General features: G+C 47.7%; 1 protein-coding gene and 1 long non-coding RNA gene across 2 annotated transcripts; one reads left to right on the plus strand and one right to left on the minus strand.

Moving 5' to 3' along the window:
- Positions 1-8,203: 8,203 nt before the first annotated feature.
- Positions 8,204-9,421, plus strand: LOC142558588 (uncharacterized). Its single transcript, XM_075670720.1, has one exon. It carries the CDS (start codon positions 8,213-8,215, stop codon positions 9,419-9,421), a length of 1,209 nt encoding a protein of 402 aa, XP_075526835.1. The 5' UTR covers positions 8,204-8,212.
- Positions 9,422-19,629: 10,208 nt separating this feature from the next.
- LOC142557847 (uncharacterized) lies at positions 19,630-21,299 on the minus strand. The gene is made up of 3 exons (XR_012822874.1): positions 20,939-21,299; positions 20,063-20,137; positions 19,630-19,994 (listed from the first exon to the last, which is right to left on the minus strand). It is a non-coding gene; the product is annotated as an uncharacterized LOC142557847 (long non-coding RNA).
- Between the last annotated feature and the right edge of the window lie 1,312 nt (positions 21,300-22,611).

Consider the following 22,611-nt stretch of genomic DNA (forward strand, 5'->3'; position numbering starts at 1 on the left):
CTGAGCACTCGGTCAACGAAACTGTGCTTGATAGGTGATGCATGGTCAAATTAAAAAACTTGCAAGTTGGTCTGTCACCTCAGTGTGAGCTCTACCAGCATTTGGTTGAATTCTGTATACGAAGTCCAAAGCCAAGGTCGATGACTTCAAGACTGGCTTAGGCTAGTTTGAGCCTGAACCAGAAAGATGAATTCCAAGGCTAAGAGACGTAGCTTGTTCATTCTTAGCATGACTGACGGGTTGATTCCTAGCTCAAAGTCAGTTTCGAAGACTGACCTTACTTTTACTTATCTTAATTGTTAGTAACATGAATGCAGCGCAGGACTTTCCTATAGATAGTTGGGGACCAACAGTCTCTGCATATTCAGTGAGTATGTCAAGAGCATTTTGCAGCTGTTTACATTGCATATCAAGAGTCCCATACGTTGACCAAATCGTCATGTCATCAGTATAGATCCAGAACTCAATAACTGTGATGTCTTGTAGCCTCCATGCAGGACGAATGATGAACAGCAAGGGGGCCAGAAAAGAGCCATGTGGCACACTGTGGTTTGAAGTACAGCTAGGACCCAATATGAAAACAATTTACATGCACACTAATTCGTCTCAGACTCAAAAATATGGGTACCACTTTTGTTACCTGCTTTGGTAGACAAAAGTCTTCCATGTTTCCAAAATTACCTAGATTATGTTCCGCATTATTGTACGCATTGGTTGTATCAGTTGCCACCACCGTCCACAACTAGTGGCTGTGAGGGGAGATAAGCAGGACACCATCTGGCAGGAGAGACAGGCCATCCTCTGTGCCTAAGTACAATCTGAATCAAATCTGTGCTGCTGGGTACATATAATTGTTATATTCAAGCTCCCGTGTTTTTCAAGGTGCATACATGTCCATCATTAACTTCATTAAGCAATTTATGTCTGCTGTAGGATTGAAAGCTTCAGTTATATCCTTGCCTTGCATTAGATAACTCCATTCTATGCCAGTGAATTATGCTATCTCGAATTACACCTCCCAATCCTCTGCTGCCCATTACTGCCCTGCTTTCCTCTAGCACCGATTTTGGTACTCTTATAGATTATCAGTTAACTGCCTTGCATATTATATATGATAACTGATAATTTCTATTATCATCTATTCCTTGTTAATATATAGGATATTATAGGTCATTCTGCACATAAAATTGATATGTCCAGTAGCAAGTATTATCAGTGCAAATGTGGCAATGTATAAAAGACAGAGTGAACAGCAGCAACGCAAGGAAATTAAGTGATGGCTGACTGGCTGTGAAATGAGATGCATGCGGGGGCTAACCAACATTTTTTTAATAAAAAATTTGCCACATATATTGCGATTACAAGCCAATCTTACAATTTCATAATAGGAGTGTGCAAATATTCAATATTTCGAATATGAATCAAATAGTCTTTGCTATTCAATTCGTATTCGATTCGAGAATTCACTATTTGAAGTTGTCGAATAGTACATTTGTTTTGTTCGAATACTGTAAAGGACAACAACACTTCTTGCAGTCTACAAGGAGGAAGTCTGATATAAATGGAGAATCGTTGGATGGTTATAGTGCAGGATAATTGTGATTGTTGCGCAGATGATCCAGTTTCTAAACAAAGATATGGAGGAGGTCATATACATGCTATAGTTGAGTTAGCATGTCCTACCTTAGGAAGACTTTGCATTTGCGCTGTCTAATTAGACAAAGCAATTTATTGTTTGGTCAATCTCTCCATATGCTTGGATTCCTTGAAAATGATATGCAAGGCTGCAGTATTGCCCTTAGCTCTTTCACTGAGCTGTATACTCTACTATACTCTACTACATGTGTCTGGGACATGCTGTTCATTTTTTTTATTTGTGTCATAGTCATTGTGCACCAGATATGATTGTGCTTTCCTTGGCTTCTCATTTACAAGCTTCCTAGTTGACTTGACATCTAGTTGTTAGTGGCACTACACGCATCCAAAAAGGCCAGCAAGTCTTTCTTTCTTTAACAGGCTCCACGGCATTTTTCATTTCATTATTTTAGAAATTGGGAATATTCAATATTTGATTCGATATTCAGAGGTAACTTTTCTTAAGTATTGCTATCGATTCAATGAGAAAATTTCACTATCCAAGCATGCCTATTCAATATTAAAACTGCAACAATAATAAGCTTAGGTTTCAGTGCATGAGAACAATGTCACTTATCATTGCTGAATGTGGCTTACGTACTGTGTGCATAACTTCTCCGCTTATATTTTAAGCAAGAAAGGGGCAAAAAGATTGCTTGGAGGCATGGGACAGCTGAAAAGTGAAGCTTGCTTGAGATCCCCTGAGCGAGCTGGCGATACTTGTCCATGCACACGCTGACACTGTCAACAGTGTTGTTAGTGCCAACGTGCACAATGACAACATCAAAACCAGCTAGCTTGTCAGCAATCATTCACAGCGAATGCTCAATCCTTACTCCTCTATGCACGGCAACACTGACTGACAAACTACGACACGATGGGAAATACTGGTCCGTGTTTTTCACCATCGAGTCGCCGGCAACCAAAACACGTGTCATGTTGCAAGCAGTGCAATCTAAAATGACACCTAGAAGAAAAAAAAAGACTGTGACAAAATAAATCTGAGCTTTTCCCCAAACGAAAGGAGGCTACCTTCTAGTCAGCACTATATATGTTGAATCCGAGAAAAAGCAAGCGGTCGCGAATAAGGACAGCAAGATCGGCAAATACGCGACAAACACAATCAAAGTACCATCAAAATACTTATTAGAATAGATATAAATAACGCTAGCAAATATAAAATAGCCCTGCAAAGCAGCTTTCGCGCATATAAAAGGATGATGTTAAAAGCTTGCGAGGATGCAGCAGAACCAGGCATTGGGACCGGCACCAGCGGCAGCAGAAAAGCACGACCCGCAAGCGCGGCTGACGGGATGCGTACTGAATGTGTGGGGTCTCTCACACCGGTGCTCTTGGAACAAAGGAACGACAACACAGTAGTGCAAACAATCACAAGGGCATTTATTGCACCTTTCATAGATCAGCGCCTGCTAGCCGAGTTGCTATCCACAAAACATGCCGATGGTCGCGCGACAAATCTAGAAGTCCGACTCACCGCGACCTGGTAGCGAGCGAATATGTTCGCCCCATGCTGGATCCCCAACGCCTGGTCATTCGCGTGTACGGTCACGCGGACGGTGTCCAAGGCGGCCACGCGAGACGGTCTCGCAGAAGCATGGGTCGGCGCACGCGCAGCACGGCATGTCCGCCCCGCTTGCCTCCCGAACCCCAAAGAGCGCAAGCGCCTTCCTTTCGGCGCCCAAGTAACCTCGCCTGTCGGCGGCGTTAGCAGCGCAACACTCGCGCCATCTCTCGCACTGCGCCCCAACCACATCGACCGCCGTGGGCATCACGCAGGCCACGCGGCGAAGCCGGATTGCAGGAGACGCGCGAGAGTCGCGCATCCCCACATCCCCCCAACCTTAGATCACTACATATTCCGGCAACACATGTGACATGGTCTAACATCAAACGGTGCTTCGCGAACAAGGTAGAACATTAAACAGTGGCCGCGCCGAGGAAATGTCCACGCTGTCCATAGCATGCGAGCCGACATTGTCCTTGGGTGCACCGCTGGCGTCCGCCGGTCACAGCGGCAGCTTTGCAGACTCGACGGCACGGTGCCAGGCCAGGACCCCGGAGACGACGACGCAGTAGTCGGTACGAAAAAGCGTCGCTCGCGTCGACGCACCCTGCTGGCGAGAGCCGCATTAGCTGTCGGTGACCGCCGGCTCCTTTGTCCGCCGCCGAGGGTTGTGAGCTGGATACAGGAGGCCGCCGAAGTCGCTGCGCCGAACTGGCCACAGCATCACCATCGCCCGGGGTGGCTCGATCGTAGTCCCGGGCAGCAGCGCAGACGACGTGCAGGTGACAGCAAGCCAGGGGTGAATATAATCACGCTGCGTACATTCAACACACTCGGCAAACACTAAAGTAGTGCAAGGGAGAGGAATTATGCATGCGCATCGCCCACGTGGTACGATGTTCAACTCGGCTAGCAAAAGATCGGGCAGCTACTCAGATGCTAAGTTCATGTGAACGAAGCTCGCTTCCTTGAGTCGAACGAGTAATTTCAATTCGTGCGAGGCGAAATAGAATGAGGGAAGCAAATTGCAACCCCTCAACGCCACGGTCCACCAGGTTGTGTCCCTCCACGTGCGACAGGCAGCTTCGTAAAGCCTTAGGCCTAAAGAGTCGCTACCCTGACAACAACCGGCATCCAAAAACACACCCAACATGAGCGCAAAACAGGCAGCCGCGAGGAGACGTCAGCTCTGTGAGGTGGTCCTACTCCGTTCGGTGCACGCAGCATCCGAGTTGACGGCGCCCACCATCCCAGACGGTGTCGGAGCGCCCGGTGCCAGGCCGCAATACCAGTCAGCCCGTAGTGGCACCCGTGGCCCGCGGCCACCCGGCTCCCATAGCCGCGACTTCATCCGAGTCAAAGAGATAGAAGAAGCTATTTACATAAGAAATTAGGACCACCCACGAGGCTTCCGTACTCACTCGCTTCAGACTTGCCACTGCTCCGCGGGCGCTCTGCCTCGCTCTCCCAGGATGCAGACCACGTGGCTCTCGTACTGACGAATGTCATTAAAAAAACACTTGCGAAAAGGCTTAGGATGTTGACATGTTAAAACACACTACAGCCACCATCACCTCGCTCAAGAAAGCACGCCGCCGACGCTAGCGATCAAAATTCACGCTAGGCCTACGCTTCGGTTCAAACAAAGGTCTCGAACGAAGCAAAACTGTTAAAACTATCGTCCGATGCCCCAAGAGCCCCACGTTGGGCAGCCAGATGTGGGGTCTCTCACACCGGTGCTCTTGGGACAAAGGAACGACAACACAGTAGCGCAAACAATCACAAGGGCATTTATTGCACCTTTCATAGATCAGCGCCTGCTAGCCGAGTTGCTATCCACAAAACATGCCGATGGTCGCGCGACAAATCTAGAAGTCCGACTCACCGCGACCTGGTAGCGAGCGAATATGTTCGCCCCATGCTGGATCCCCAACGCCTGGTCATTCGCGTGTACGGTCACGCGGACGGTGTCCAAGACGGCCACGCGAGACGGTCTCGCAGAAGCATGGGTCGGCGCACGCGCAGCACGGCATGTCCGTCCCGCTTGCCTCCCGAACCCCAAAGAGCGCAAGCGCCTTCCTTTCGGCGCCCAAGTAACCTCGCCTGTCGGCGGCGTTAGCAGCGCAACACTCGCGCCATCTCTCGCACTGCGCCCCAACCACATCGACCGCCGTGGGCATCACGCAGGCCACGCGGCGAAGCCGGATTACAGGAGACGCGCGAGAGTCGCTCATCCCCACAAATGTCACGTGCGAACAAGCAATCAAACCACGCGCCCTCGAAAAATTGGAAATACACATAAGGTTTTTTCGATTCAGAAAAATGTGCACGGCACTTCAAACGAAAAAGTGCAGGGGGTGCTGGGCTGCACCCACTCGCTGCAAGGTTCAAGGGTGCAGTGCACCACGGCGGCACCTTGCCTTGCACCCCGTTCAATCGAGCACGGGGGTGCAGGGTGCACTGCTGCACCTCGGAGAATCGAAGGTCTAGGTGCAGTGCACCGTGAATAGGTGCAGAAGGTGCAGAGAAACTTGGCTGAATCGAATAGACCTATACATGCGCCGTTGTCATTTAGTAACGTCACTTCCGTGCATTGCAGGAGTCGATTCTTTGTGGGAGTGTCTAGGGAGCCGCTCGTTGCACCAGTCTTTGCCATATAATAATTAGCTTTGTGACACGACCTACTCTATAAAAAGGGGCCACCTGCGCGTGCGGCGCTGCGCCAGCGCCGCTGATTTGCTTTTGCTTGTGTGGTTTTTTTTTTTTTAGTTTTCCAAACCGCCGCCGCGAACAGTGGCGCTAGTGCTGACCCCCACCTACCCCCAACCCCGTGGCCGGCTGCACGCACGGGCAGCAAGCATTTTCAGCGAGAGCACGGAAGGACGCAAACGCACGCGCACGAAACAGTCGATTAGCTGAGTGCTTGGTGATCTGTTGGTGCCGCTAGATCTTGATTCCCAGATTCTATTTCAGTGACACTGTGATTCCCAGCCCCGTGGGCGCCGGCTTTCGCGTTTGCGGCTTCTTCATGCACAATGGTTACTCTGGTGCATACCGTGGAAAGTCAAGCGGCCGAGCATCAAGAGGAATTTCATTTCATGAGTTCCCCGTGACCGATATTAGAAACCAATGATTGCAACCTGAACAAAAAAACCAAAAAAAAATTGGCTGGGGCTTAGCTAAGGTTAAGCCTGGATATCTCGAAGCGAAAATGTTCGGTGATGCTTATGGTTTAGCTTATGCTTTATGATTTAGCCTATGGATATGCTTACGGTTTAATGGCGTTTTTCACTGGTCGATCTGGAGCGGCCGCCGAAATCCTCGAGCGAGCGCTCGGGTTTCGCAAATCCGAATCGGCCAGCGGAGCGCAAAAACGCTCCGCGGCGGATCACACGGGAAGTCTGCGTACAAGTCGCACGAACCGGTTCCGAAAACCATGCCCTACTTCCGTTCTGTACGTTTCCACGGCAACCAAACTCGCCGTCCCCCGTGTGTAATTTGACCGTGGCAGTCGCATAGTCCGTCATTTCCATGTCGCTCCCGCAAGGATTGTGCCTGGACAACGTGCATAGAAGTCTTCGTACAGCACCTGCGTCACTTCGTAATCGCTGTCGTCCGCGCTCTCATCGCTAAACGCGAGCGCTGCAGCAGTACCGAACGCAGCCATTTTGCGAAGCAACACAGTGTTGTGCGTACCAACCGGGTACCGATTTCGCTTGAAAACGGAAGTGACGCGGGCTATTTCCGCCCGAATCCGCGCCTCGGCGGCGGAGCAAGTGAGAGCGATCCGGCGCGGAGCGAGTTGATCCGAAACGACCAGTGGAACGCGCGAACCCGCTCCAGATCGACCAGTGAAATTCGGATTCGTTGCCACGGAGCAAGAAATTCTGCTCCGAATCGACCAGTGAAAAACGCCATAAGTTATGAATATGCTTGTGGTTTAAGTTATGGATATGCTTACGGTTTAGCTTATGGTTATGCTTTATGATTTAGCCTATGGTTATGCTTACGGTTTCACTTATGCATACGCTTTGGTAAGCTTATGGTTATGCTATACGTGTGCCTTGTGTAGTTATGCAAATTGCTTATCAATTATATATACCATAAGTTATGCAGGATTATTAAACTTCTGTATTCCTCATTGTTGGGCACATTGTCTTTCGATTTCTGTACAGCCATAAACACAGCTCTCTGTATCGGTAGTATCTCTCTCTTCTCCTTCCATGTTGAATGCGCACGCCTGTTCTCTGGCAAGCGGTTATATAGTCGGCCTCCGCGATAAACACGCGCTTGCGGCGAACGTCAAACGACGACGCATAGCGCGCGGCAGTGGCTACCTGCGCCGTCTCCGAACACGCTTACGGAGCCAATTCCGACATACGCCGGCTCGCGCGAAGCGCGGTGTTGACTAGCGTTTTCGTTTCAAAAGCCCAACTCCAGAAAAGTGTAGTGACTTTCTGTGTGATGGCACAATAAAGCGTCATTGGAATTTTTCAAGCTAGACTTTCATTATCATTTGGTAAAGCGGCGTAAATAAATACGTCAATAACAGCACATTTTTACGATTGTGGCATGCACTGCAATTAAATCTACGTACGTTCTGCCGCGCTCACAACGGCACGTCACTTGAATGAACGTGCCGAATGCGCAAAGGAACGCGTGGGCCCTGCAAAGCGCTACGTAGTGCGTTCATTGCGTCCGGCTCGGGACTAGCGAAACCTACGGGAGAATTAAGTGCGGGCGCGCTCAGGCCTCGGCTAGCGCGGAAAGTGCACACCAGACCGTATTGGCACCACAGCACTAACCAACATTTTAGCAGACAATGGGGGAAAAAAAGAGCTCTAACACTATTTCAATCCTAGCAGCCGCGCGGCCGCCCCTTCAAAGTAGTTTCAAATTTCATTGCACTACACAGCGAAGATACCAAATATCTGGGGCATGTATCGCATGTATCGACGCGCATTTTTCTAGCCGCACCCTGGGCCCGGCTGCTGTGCTTCAACACAGCACGCTAATCCGCTGATGTTCTACATGCAGGTGTCACTTCCCACGATGATCTACGTTCTGTTCCCTGCCCTAGCTATGGCTTTTCTAGACGCACCCCAACCGCATCCTGCCTGGCATGTCGACTACGACGCAACTGCTTTCTACCACCCAATGAATGCCAGCAGACCGTTGACACCGTCCGTGTGTCCGGCAGCGCCACTGTTCCCGGCAGCGTCACTCGACTTGCGGCCGGAATACCTATCGCCACCAACATCAATTCGCCCATCAGATATAAAAGAGCAGGCGCGCACGGAGGCGTTTTGTGGGCCCGGCTGCTGTGCTTCAGCACAGCACGCTAATCCTCTGATGTTCTACATGCAGGTAAGTAAATCATACAGTCTTTTCACGAAGCGTTCAAGTAATTACTTTCTACTGCAGCTGCCGGGCCCACATTGCTGCCTTTCCATTGTTGTTCAGTGTTGTGATGTTATTCGCTCTTCATTGTTGCTGGCGGGTGACATCGAAACTAACCCTGGAACTGATAGTCAAGCCATACTAAAGGAACTTAAGAGCCTATCCGCAGGTCAATCGCAACTGATCACCGACATTCAAGGCCTCAAGTCTCAGTTACTAACAACTGACAAAGCAATATCCGATCTGAGCGTGCGCATGACGAACCTGGAGACCCACTACCAAAACCTAATCCCCTTGCGTTCTGATATAGAAAGCGTGAAGAGTGATGCTGCCCGTGCAGCACACACAATTCAGAGGCTGGAAGCGCGTCTTGATGATGCCGAGAATCATTCTCGGCGCAATAATCTCATTTTCTATGGTATTGATGAATCTTCAGGGTCAGAGTCGTTCGCGCAATCGGAGCACATAATCATTGACCACTGTCGCAAACATATGAGCATCACTCTTGACCCAAAAGAAATCGAGCGCGCGCACCGCTTGGGCAATCGTGCAGCTAATCGTAACCGCCCCATAATAGTGAAGTTCACCTTTCATAAAACAAAAGATCTTGTTCTCTCTAACGGCCCTAAATTTAAAGGAACAAACTTCAGCGTTGGCGAGGATTTTACGCGTCCTGTTCAATTGGCCCGCAGACACCTTCTATCATTCGCAAAAAGCAAATCAGCACCTTACTCCCTGCGCTTTAAAACTCTGTTTATGGGTAATAAGCGCTATGTTTTCGATGAACGCACACAGTGTGAAAGAATTGCAATAGCAGCCAACTCGACGCGGGAAACGCCCTACGGTAACGACACGAGCTAACCTCTACCTTTCCGTAATCTTTGCCAACGCACGCAGCTTCCTTCCTAAACGCGATATTCTGTCTAACCTCGTGTTGTCGTCTAACAGTAATTTGCTGATAATAACTGAAACCTGGCTCACTGACGATATTACTGATACTGAGGTTCTTGCTGACTTGCCGAATTTCTGCCTTTTCCGGAAAGACCGCGAAATCTCACGAGATGGTGGTGTGCTAATCGCCGCGCATCACCATTTATCGTGCACGCTTGCAACCATTGAGACTGACTTGGAAATAATATGGCTAATCTGCCGCGCTTCACCACAGACTGTTCTCTTGGGCGTTTGTTACAGACCGCCACATAACACTCCTGATTTTTCGCATAAACTTAATAACATCTTGAGCAAACTTAGGGAAAAACACCCTAACGCAGAAATCCTGCTTTTCGGTGACTTTAATTTTCCGCAAATCAACTGGACTAACAATAGTGCTTTAATCATAGGCAATGAAGCTGCTAAAGAATTTCTTAATGTGTGTCTTAATTTCAGTCTAACTCAACTTGTGCTAGAGCCTACGCGGGTTACAAAAGACACATCTAATGTACTCGACCTTATGCTAAGCAGCCATCCTGACAGTCTATCATCCATAACTTACCTCCGTGAGGTAAGTGATCATAAAGTAATCCATGCCACCTTCAACTTTCAACCCATGCGACAACCAAAATCTAACAAAACTATATGCCTGTATGATAAAGGGAACTACGAAGCTATTAATTACGAGTTACGTGACTTCTTTTCTACTTTTGAGACATTATTCCATATGCGCTCGCCTCAAGAAAACTGGACACTATTTAAAAATAAAATTGATGAACTCGTAAACAAACATATACCAAGAATAACTATGCACACTAATCAAAATAAGCCATGGTTCACCAGAGATTTAAAGAAGCTTGAAAACCAAAAGAAACGTCGCTTCCGGCTAGCCACGCGTCTTGGAAGCACCGAGGCTTGGTCGAGATACTACACGGCAGAGAACGCCTACCTGAGTGCCCTTCGCACTGCTAAAAAATCTTTTTATAACGTCGACCTGCCCAAGCTACTTACTCAAAATCCTCGGCAGTTCTGGCGCATTTTAAATCCCAAAGAAGCTCGTACCATCAGCGTGACGAATGCAGCAGGCGACACCGCCACGGACGCCGAGTGCGCCGATATATTCAACACAGCATTTTTTTCCGTGTTTACAAAAGAAACTACCACTCCAGACTCTCCACTACCTACTAACATAACATCACATATGCCACCCATTGTATTTTCGGTAGATGGTATACTATCAATCATTGAAAAAAACAAATTATGTACTTCTTCGGGTGTAGACGAAATTAACTCAAAGATCCTAATGAATACTAAGCATATATCCGCGGCATGTTTCACTCTGTTGTTCACGCAATCATTGTCTACAGGTACTTTACCGGATGATAGGAAAGTGGGAAAGGTCGTTCCAGTATTCAAAGCAGGTAACAAAGACTCCCCCTTAAACTACCGCCCCATTTCATTAACTAGTGTTCCTTGCAAAATCATGGAACATGTCATATACTCGCATGTCATGAACTTTTTAGACTCGGAAAACTTCTTTCATCCTTCACAACATGGTTTTCGTAAAGGGCTTTCATATGAAACACAACTAGCTATCTTCCTTAATGATCTCCACGTTAATCTTGATAACAACGTTCAAACCGATGCAATCTTTCTAGACTACTCTAAAGCTTTTGACACAGTGCCTCATAACCGCTTGCTAATAAAATTATCTAGATTGAACTTGGATCCTCTTGTAGTACAATGGATAAAAGAATTCCTTACTAATCGTTCCCAGTTCGTCTTTGTCAATAACGTCTCCTCCGAACCCCTCCCTGTCACTTCAGGTGTCCCTCAAGGCTCAGTCTTAGGACCGCTTCTTTTCCTAATATATATTAACGATCTTCCGCTGCATGTATCTTGTCCTATTCGTATGTTCGCTGACGACTGTGTGATTTATCGTACTGTGACTAACATCTCTGACCAAGCATCTCTCCAGAATGACCTTAATAACGTGCAGGAATGGTGCAACCGTTGGCAAATGGCCTTGAACCCTAACAAGTGCAAATTTATTTCAATTTCCCGCCGTCGTAATCCTTATCTGTCTACTTACACAATTGCAAACGTCCCACTAGAATCAGTTCTAACCTATAAGTACTTAGGCGTAACCCTGTCCCACGACCTTTCCTGGAATGCGCATGCTACTAACGTAATCTCGTCAGCAAACAAGTCCCTTGGGTTCATGAGGCGTCATCTTCGTCATGCTCCACAGCACGTCAAACTACTCGCATACAAATCATTTGTCAGGCCACAACTGGAATATGCCGCCGCCATCTGGAACCCTCATCAAACATATATCATCAATGCACTCGAGTCGGTTCAGAATCGTGCGACTAGATTCATCCATTCTTCATATTCATATAACATCAGCGTTTCACACTTAAAGGCACAATCTAGCTTGGCATCTCTTGCTTTTCGTCGTCGCATCGCCACGCTCTCTCTTTATCACAAATTTTTTTACAGCTCACTAAGCCGCCCGCCTTACGTCACGCCATCATCTTCACGCATGTCACAGCGCACCAGCCATCAACTCCAAGTTTCTCGTCCTCGAACACGAACTGTCACTTTTCAATCATCATTTTTTGCTCGAGCTGCCAGGGACTGGAACGACCTACCCATTAATGTCGCTGCCATCACATGTCATTCACAATTTCTAGAAACTGTTGAAACTTGTATTTCAATGTAACACCTGCCTTTTCCTATGTTCACATGTTAACCACCCCTTATGTAACACCCCGAATGGGGTCTTTAAGGTAATAAAATGAAATGAAATGAAATAATGTGAAATGCCGAGTTTACTGCAGCTCCTCTGCGAATTTTTACCGTCATCGCCGTACTCCTGAAGGCATGGCTGGAGCGTTTCGGGCGCTGCTGTGAGGGTGAGCACTGGCGGCCTCTACCGGCACGCTTGGCCTCTACTTAATGATCACGTGGTATTTTTTCGGCCGCGCGCTGCCGTAGGCGAGCACGGGATGCGCAGGTCGCTCTTTATGCAGTAGGTCGTGCTTTGTGATTGTGTGGTTGAGCTTTGCGCCACCAGCTGGCGCCACCAATCTGGCCACTCACGTTTGTATAGGTCAATTTGTATAGGTCTTCTGTGGCTAAACCGGCTAACCGTCCGTGTTTGCCGGAATACCGGACACACTAAAATTCACTTATGACTCTGCCTTGGCACTAATGAGGATTAACACAGCAAGCTGGGCAAGTTGGTGATTGAACATGTTCCTATGGGTGGGCAGCGCAACCCGGAGGAAAGAAAAGAAAGTACACGATACGAACGCACTACGGAGGAGGTTTCTTAGCGCGAGTTATATTCGTTGGTCCCCAGACATGCCGGCATTGCGGAGAGCGGTCGAGTTTGGTTTTTAGAGCGCAGCTCTTTGGCGTCCGTTCCTGGGTTTCGCGTCGTCGTCGGCGTTGTCGTCGGCCTCGTAACCAGCTCCGCCCCCCTTTCATCCCCCCAGCGCTAGCAGCGACCGACTGATACCGCTGGATGCCGCTGACGTCGCTAGAGAGTCAAGATAACGTGACTGCATAGAACACCGTCGCCGCCATGCAGAAAGAGGAGGAAAGGGTCCCCCCCCCCCTGTTCTTGTGTGGCGGATAGGGTGCTCTTCAGTTGCCGACGCGCCGGTTATTTCACGTAGGCCCCGGCACGTCGACGAATACGTGACCACCTTCCCACGGCTACACCTGGTTCTTAGCGCTGCGGAAGCGAGGGTATCATATTGTTTGTGTCGGCATCGGCGGCGTTGTCCCTGAAACCAACTCCGCAGCTGGGGTTGACTCACTATCGGCGTCAGCGGCATCAGTCAGTCGCTGCTATCTCTTCCCTCCTCCCTTTATCGTGTTGTCCGCTTGCTGCGCGCGCTTCTGCCCCCATCGTTTGCCGCTGGGTGTACACGCCGCCCCCCTCTTCCTGCGAGTCTCCGGTTGTCAAAGCGCCGGCTCGAACTTAATTCCTTTCTTCGCTCCTCCTCCAATGCAACCCCTGTGCGGTGGCAATCAGAGAGCCAGATCGGTGGCGGCGGATCTGTATATGTGCACCGCCCGAGCCGAAATTGCCGCTGCCGTTCGCCACTGCGAAATTATCTGCCAGTTCTTTCTGAGCCATGAGCGAGACGACCGATGGAAGTCCTCCGTCTGCTGCTGCTGCTGCTGCTGCTAAACGAGCTGCCAGAGCAGAGGCCCAGCGCCGTCGCCGTCAGAATCCAGAGGTGCGTGCCGCCGAAGCAGAAGCTTACCGTTGCCGCCGTCGAGATGATCCAGGAGTACGGGAAATATAAAAAAAAAATTCTGTGATAGCGCATACATGTGTTGCTCGATTTCTTTGCCTCAATCTATCGAAAAGGTGAAACAGCTTATTTGCTGCGCTCAGATTTCGCATTAGGAAGTAACGTAATCGTCGGTAATTTTTTATTCCATGGTTTGTTTACGCTCAGCTGCTGGCTGCCAGCGCGGTGAGACAGTGGGCGCGGACGCCCCTTGGTGATCGCTGTGTCTGAAGGGGCAATGTTCTGACTGGTGTTGTATATACAAGTCGCGGGTCGCTTTTTTCGTCGCGACGATAGATTGAGTTTTTTACAAGCGCTGCTCCAGGAAGGCACATGTAACCGGCGAACGGAGGCCTCAGGAGAGCACCTGTGGGTATAATAAAGCAGGCGGCGCAGGATCTCCAGGGCACCCAAGGGATAGCGATGGGATCAAAGCTGGAAGCAGGGCGGCCCGTGGGTTGGGTCCGCGGCGGGCGAAGCGTGCCAGGAGGTGTTCGCATAAAAAGAAAGGCTGTCCACCGCGGCCAGCCGATCTTATATACCCCTGGCACGCGCAGGCCTCGGCGAGCTCCAACCCACGGACCCGTTCGGGTTCTAGCTTTGGTGTCCTGGAGGCGCCGCCAGTAACGCGAAATAATGACACGTTACAATTAATAAAAACACACGATTGAGTAAATATAGTTACGTCCAGCCGCCAACTTGTGACGCTAAGTTCAGCACTACCGCTCCCCGCTACTTTTTTTCAATATATGGGGCCTGGGCTCTGCTACAGTCGCTACTGCTCCCACAGAAACATCTGTGAAGTTATTTGCAAGGTACATCGCCGTAAGGCGCGAGAAAGCTATGATCCGCCACGACTGACTTAGCACGAGCGCCGCAGGTGCGAGACAGTCTGCCCGACACAGCGGTCGCCAAATCGGGTGTCAGTAGCCGCTGCGCCGGCCGCCAGAGTCCGAGAGTAAACAAATTCGACCCCACTACGCAATGCTGGCCCGCCTAGGGACAAACGCCTACAACACGCGCTAACTTCCTCCCTAGTGCCTAAGCAGAGTAGGAGCAAAAGCCCCCAGATTTTCTCTCACGTCCGCTCTTACTCGCGCCTGCGCACAAATGGCTAGCGATCCCTCAAATTAACGTCTCGTGTAAAGGAGGGAACGACGAATTCCCATGCCATAGAGTTTCTAAATAAATACCCTAGAGGAAAATGTGGCGCTAGTGCCTACGGGGTTGCTCATGAGCGTTGCCTCAACCTACACGAGAATGATGGAAATTACAGGCTTCGGATTGACTTCAATCTTTAGACTAGTGGCGTTTGCTTGCAGCGCAGTAAACAAAACTATACTCAAATATTATGCTGTAAAATCTCATTTTATTTCTGCAGTATGTTATATAATGTACAACACGCTATTGGCGGCGAAGAGTTACGGAGTCGCCATCTATCGGAAGCGCCTCGCTGGCGTAGTATGAGAGATCACGCGGCGCGCTCCTCATAGGTTTTGCCATAGAGTTACCATACTGACTCTAGAGGACAAGCTACTCATAGGGCCCTTGCATTGAAATCGGGAACCGCAAGAGCGCCGCCATGTTGCTACGCGCCGAGGTTGCCAGCTCCTGAGACGCTTGCTAGACTTGGTGAAAGTCATCATCATCAGCCTAGTTACGCCCACTGCAGGGCAAAGGCCTCTCCCATACTTCTCAAACTACCCCGGTCACGTACTAATTGTGGCCATGTTGTCCCTGCAAACGTCTTAATTTAATCCGCCCACCTAACTTTCTGCCGCCCCCTGCTACGCTTCCCTTCCCTTGGAATCCAGTCCGTAACCCTTAATGACCATCGGTTATCTTCCCTCCTCATTACATGTCCTGCCCATGCCCATTTCTTTTTCTTGATTTCAACTAAGATGTCGTTTACCCGCGTTTGTTGCCTCATCCAATCTGCTCTTTTCTTATCCCTTAACGCTACACCCATCATTCTTCTTTCCATAGCTCGTTGCGTCGTCCTCAATTTCAGCAGAACCCTTTTCGTAAGCCTCCAGGTTTCTGCCCCATATGTGAGTACTGGTAACACACAGCTGTTACACACTTTCCTTTTGAGGGATAGTGGCAACCTGCTGTTCATGATTTGAGAATGCCTGCCAAACGCACCCCAGCCCATTCTTATTCTTCTGGTTATTTCAGTCTCATGATCCGGATCCGTGGTCACTACCTGCCCTAAGTAGATGTATTCCCTTACCACTTCCAGTGCTTCGCTACCTATCGTAAACTGCTGTTCTCTTCCGAGACTGTTAAACAATACTTTAGTTTTCTGCAGATTAATTTTCAGACCCACCCTTCTGCTTTGCCTCTCCAGGTCAGTGAGCATGCATTGCAATTGGTCTCCTGAGTTACTAAGCAAGGCAATATCATCAGCGAATCGCAAGTTGCTAAGGTATTCTCCATCAACTTTTATCCCCAATTCTTCCCACTCCAGGCCTCTGAATACCTCCTGTAAACATGCTGTGAATAGCATTGGAGATATCGTATCTCCCTGTCTGACGCCTTTCTTTATAGGGATTTTGTTGCTTTCTTTGGGGAGGACTACGGTGGCTGTGGAGCCGCTATAGATATCTTCCAGTATTTTTACATACGGCTCGTCTACACCCTGATTGCGTAATGCCTCCGTGACTGCTGAGGTTTCGATTGAATCAAACGCTTTCTCATAATCAATGAAAGCTATATATACGGCTTGGTTATATTCCGCACATTTATCTATCACCTGATTGATAGTGTGAATATGGTCTATTGTAGAGTAGCCTTTACGGAATCCTGCCTGGTTTTTTGGTTGACGGAAGTCTAAAGTACTCCTGATTCTATTTGCGATTACCTTAGTAAAGAGTTTGTAGGCAACTGACAGTACGCTGATCGGTCTATAATTTTTCAAGTCTTTGGCGTCCCCTTTCTTATGGATTAGGATTATGTTAGCGTTCTTCCAAGATTCCGGTACGCTCGAGGTTATGAGGCATTGCGTATACAGGGTGGCCAGTTTCTCTAGAACAATCTGACCACCATCCTTCAACAAATCTGCTGTTACCTGATCCTCCCCAGCTGCCTTCCCCCTTTGCATAGCTCCTAAGGCTTTCTTTACTTCTTCTGGCGTTACCTGTGGGATTTCGAATTCCTCTAGGCTATTCTCTCTTCCACTATCGTCGTGGGTGCCACTGGTACTGTATAAATCTCTATAGAACTCCTCAGCCACTTGAACTATCTCATCCATATTAGTAACGATATTGCCGGCTTTGTCTCTTAACGCACACATCTGATTCTTGCCTATTCCTAGTTTCTTCTTCACTGTTTTTAGGCTTCCTCCGTTCCTGAGAGCCTGTTCAATTCTATCCATATTATAGTTTCTGATGTCCGCTGTCTTACGCTTGTTGATTAACTTAGAAAGTTCTGCCAGTTCTATTCTAGCTGTAGGGTTAGAGGCTTTCATACATTGGCGTTTCTTGATCAGATCTTTCGTCTCCTGCGATAGCTTACTGGTTTCCTGTATAACGGCGTTACCACCGACTTCTATTGCGCACTCCTTAATGACGCCCATGAAATTGTCGTTCATTGCTGCAACACTAAGGTCCTCTTCCTGAGTTAAAGCCGAGTACCTGTTCTGTAGCTTGATCCGGAATTCCTCTAGTTTCCCTCTTACCGTTAACTCATTGATTGGCTTCTTGTGTACCAGTTTCTTCCGTTCCCTCCTCAAGTCTAGGCTAATTCGAGTTCTTACCATTCTATGGTCACTGCAGCGTACCTTGCCGAGCACGTCTACATCTTGTATGATGCCAGGGTTCGCGCAGAGTATGAAGTCATTTCATTTCTAGTCTCACCATTCGGGCTCCTCCACGTCCACTTTCGACTAACCCGCTTGCGGAAAAAGGTGTTCATTATCCGCATATTATTCTGTTCTGCAAACTCTACTAATAATTCTCCTCTGCTATTCCTAGAGCCTATGCCATATTCCCCCACTGACTTGTCTCCAGCCTGCTTCTTGCCTACCCTGGCATTGAAGTCGCCCATCAGTATAGTGTATTTTGTTTTGACTTTACCCATCGCCGATTCCACGTCTTCATAAAAGCTTTCGACTTCCTGGTCATGATGACTGCATGTAGGGGCATAGACTTGTACCACCTTCAATTTGTACCTCTTATTAAGCTTCACAACGAGACCTGCCACCCTCTCGTTAATGCTATAGAATGCCTGTATGTTACCAGCTATTTCCTTATTAATCAGGAATCCGACTCCTAGTTCTCGTCTCTCTACTAAGCCCCGGTAACACAGTACTTGCCCGCTTTTTAGCACTGTATATGCTTCTTTTGTCCTCCTAACCTCACTGAGCCCTATTATATCCCATTTACTACCCTCTAATTCCTCCAATAACACTGCTAGACTCGCCTCACTAGATAGCGTTCTAACGTTAAACGTTGCCAGGTTCAGATTCCAATGGCGGCCTGTCCGTTTCCAATGGCGGCCTGTCCGTAGTCAGTTTTAATCCGGCAACGGTAGCAGCGTAGCAGCATGGCGTCTCGCTTGTACTACCGTGATGTGTGCGTGCAGCCGTGTGTTTGGGCTTTATAACTTGGTTCTTTATTCTATGTTGCGGGACGGTGGGGGTGTGGTCCATGTTGGCCGTACAGGTGGCAGTTATGCAACCGAGGAATGATCCTGTTGAAGTTTCCGGCGGTATGCGGTTTTCAGCTGTCACGCCTGTTGCAGGAGTGTCACTCGACAAGGTTACGAGCTCGAAGCTATGGCAGATTCCTCGTTGGCATTCCGTAATTCTCTTCGCCCGGGTGCGGTATGTTGCAAAAGCCGCTTTCGCGATCTATCGTCGCGACGATAGATCGGGCTTCTTTTATTATTATAAGTACTGATCCAGCTGGTAGGGCACATGTAACCGACAAACGAAAGTCTCAGGAGAGCACCTGAGATTATAATACAGCAGGCGGCGCAGGAACTCCAGCGCACCCAAGGGACAGTGGGGGGATCAAGGCTCGAAGCAGAACGGTACGTAGGTTGGGGCCGCCGAGGCAGGTGTGTGTGCCAGGGAGTGCTCGCACGGACAGCTCCCCTGGCACGCGCAGCAGAGCCTTGCAAGGTCGAGATACTTTAAAGGCACCTGCGCCCATGATCTTTCTTTTGCCTCGGTGCAGTGTGCACGATTAACGAGAATAATGTGGAGGGCATCCGGTGCAGTGGCGAATGCGTGTGCAGTAATATCAAAGTTGGTTGCATGAACTTTATGCATAATACGCTTTGTTACGGTACCTTAACGGAATGGGTCTAGAGGACGGTGTTGGTACATTTTTTCGTACCGCCCTAATCCTATACCCCCCACTACAAACACATACCCCCCTCTTTTTATGTATACATACAATTCCTTGCCATGACGGATCCATAGCCTCCTTTATTTTTGAAAAATAGAGGAGGCTATGGACCGATTTACCAGTTCAAGTTGTCAACTTGTCATAGGAATCACTGTATTAAACACAATTCCACAATCGGATTGTTTACTTTCATTTTTTGTTGTAACACTGAGGACTACATAGAACTTTATTTTGTATATGTGAGAGAAGTATGTGGATATCACGAGCTCAATCCAATGTGCGATATACAGACAAAGCAGCTGCTACAACATGAACTGCATTGAGGGCCACACAACACATACATAATTAAAGGTGCAAAATATAGGGGGAAGCTTCAAAATACGCTCTGTAGCACTGCAAAGTGTAACATATATTGTATGTGTACAATAAATGTTCAAAAATACAATGCATCAATGTACCATTTGCTTTCAAGTTTATTATCAAGTTCAAGTTTACTGAAGTTTATTATGAGCATATGTACAACAGCAATCTACTTACACACCCGCAGTCAAGGTGGCTGTTCGAGATGTGCTGGCTGCCTCAGTGTAAGAAAAAGAAATTGGGTGAATGTCGACACCAGTGCCACTGCTTCTTGCCTCTGACCTGCACGTGCCTCCACGGCATCTTTGTGCAAAAGTGTGCTGGCGTGGCGAGGCGTAGGAGTCATCCGAGAGAAAGAGTATCGTTTACATGGAGAAGTGGCTGTTCACATTGCCTGCCGCTTTCCCTCAAATGTTTCCTTTACAACTAGGGTGACACACCCACAGTCAAGGTGGCTGTTCGAGGTGTGCTGGCTGCCTAAACGAAAGAAAAAGAAAGAAATTAGATGAATGTCGATACCAGTGCTATTGCTTCTTGCCTCTTACCTGCATTTGCCTCCACGGCCTCTTGGCTTGCGGAGTCTGTATGAGGGAGCTGCTGTGGCTAGGCGTAGGCATTGTCTAAACAAAAAGAAAAGGCCATTCAAATGGGAAATTATTGAAATCAATGCAGTTATATCTGCTTCTTGCATTCTTCTTGCCCAAAAATTTTCAAACATGGTGTCCAGTACACACCAGGACTTTGACAGCTTCTGCTTTTTACCTGCAGGTGTTGCTGCGAGATCCTTAGTATGGCTGCGTGCAGCATTGTAACACTTTGTGGACGCATTTGAAGTGGTAGCCAAAAATATAAAGAATCATCCTTGTCTGCACAAATGCTTTCAATTTCTAAATGCAGTGGTAACTATCACTATTAGTGCAAGGCCCCCACATCTATGCGGCAAGTTCCATAGCTCGAAACTGAATTTTTCCTTTCGTGTTTTACAAGGCGTCTGATATGTCCACATTAGATGTGATGTGTTTATTTTTATTTATCCCAGTGTGGAGAGAGCATCATTAAATTGTTTTTTTATTTTTGCTTGTCTTGTTTTTTGGTGTATTTCTGAATTTATCAAGCACCAGTCTCATGATGCTAAAATGACTTATGTAATGACAATCATAGCTTTTGTTTTGCAGAAAAACAACGCATTTCCTGACCCATTGTTTGACATCCCCTCACTCGCATAATCTTGCAGAGTATTCTACCTATATTGACTTGCTTGACCTCCACTAAAGAGTTGCATTTGCAAATACGACTCTTTCCTTAAAACCATTCGACACTTCTCATAATTTCTGTACCTTGGGCTTCGATACTCTGCATTCACCATTTTTGCTTGTTTCTGACTAAAAATGTCTTTTTTAATTTAGAGCTTTTAATTTTACCTTTGGAACACACGGAAGGGCTTGCCATTGCATATCTGCATAAAAGGGAAACATGTTTCATTAAACATTTGCAAAATCCAATTGAAGATTGATGAATGCAGCTTGCAGTGTGATATGACTGAATGAGCCATAAAAGTAACTCATCTCACTTGGTAAATTAAAGCACATATTAGTGTGATGTGCAAGATACGTTACACTAACGTGGTGGGTTCTCTTGCTTATACAGCAAAATAATCGGTGCGCGAGAAAAAAATTATCTTTGCATACCCCTTGTACACACTGATTTAAGGAGAATGAGCTGGAGCTGTCCACATGATCTACTTATTTTACCTGCGAGTATGGTCAACAAAAATGTGTCCCAGCTGCTTCGTGGTACTCGGGATTGTCAGTATTGCATATGTGCCTGTTGTCTAAAATAATTGAATTTGGAAAATGCTCGCAGGGATCCGATGTGCTTATCTGCAGTTTATGGATACATGTAAAAGACTCAGCATCAAGTGCAAGTGAACGTTCCCGCAGGCCCGGAGTCAATCATGCAAATAGATTCGCTGCACAAATTTGTGACCAGAAAAGATATTCCACATGAAATGGCATGCAAGGAAGTGTTGAAAATATTGCACAGTTAATAGAACGCCTACGCTATTAATATGTGGGTCGATGCACTCGTTATGCAAAACGGAGGTGAGGCGTGCAGACAGGACACAAAGAGTAGAGTATTTACAAGCAAACAACACGAGCGCCGCCCACTTCTCTACTCCTGTGTCCTGTCTGCACGCCTCACCTCTGTTTTGCATAATGAATCCTTACCAAGTAGCTGAGCTTTCTGCCGTTCTAAGTCTCGATGCACTCGATTTCGTCCGCATTAGGCACTCGCCTCTTGATTACCTCGTGGCAGAGAAATACTCGGCATCAGACTGTTTGTCTGCTGTGGCCTTTGTAGAAGCATGATTGTTCAAAGTGCAACAATTAAACAGATTCTTTGAGTTGTTTGCGGCTTCGCCAGTACAATTCCGGTGCGCTGGTCCGCCTGTCCAGCAATTTCCTACTGAAGGGAAACCTGCAAATAAAAACACCGCTCCGCATGCAGAAAAATGCTCTACTGTGACGCTTCTCAAACGATTGTGATGCACCACAAGAGTTGCCTACTCGCGTGATATTCTCAACAAGGAGATACATTCGTTTACTTACATGTCAAGGTATATGCCACAGCACTTCGGTGGCACACAAGGCACGAGTGTGTGTGCCATAGCGTCCGATGTCGACGCGCGATCGCATGTCAAACCTAAACTGTACGAAACTACTACGCATCCAAAAAACAGATTCGAAACCGAAATTCGTGTCATCCTTTATTGCAAGAATGCGTACATCGTGATTTACATAAGTCGCGGACTTAGCGATCGCTTTCTGTAAACCTAATATTAATGTACCACCTTCATAAAGCCATCAGGTATGCGTTTTTAGATGAGAAAGCATAAGGTGACCTGTACTTATAATAGAACTGTGTATGTTGAGCGAGATAAGAGCTGCACTATAGGCATCGCAGGCAGTTTTAATTGGAGGCAAACTTGGCAAGTGCGCCTCGAATGATAAATTGTTTTGTCTAAACCGAAACAGCGCGAATTGGTAGGCTGCATGAAAGAGAGACATTCTTATTGAATGACAGGAAGTTATTC

This window comes from Dermacentor variabilis, chromosome 9 (genome assembly GCF_050947875.1).
Source record: "Dermacentor variabilis isolate Ectoservices chromosome 9, ASM5094787v1, whole genome shotgun sequence".
In the NCBI taxonomy this organism is placed as follows: domain Eukaryota; kingdom Metazoa; phylum Arthropoda; class Arachnida; order Ixodida; family Ixodidae; genus Dermacentor; species Dermacentor variabilis.

What these genes read in the sequence shown, in the direction of transcription:
- LOC142558588 (XM_075670720.1), top strand. Translation starts at nt 8,213, where the DNA reads ATGATCTACGTTCTGTTCCCTGCCCTAGCTATGGCTTTTCTAGACGCA.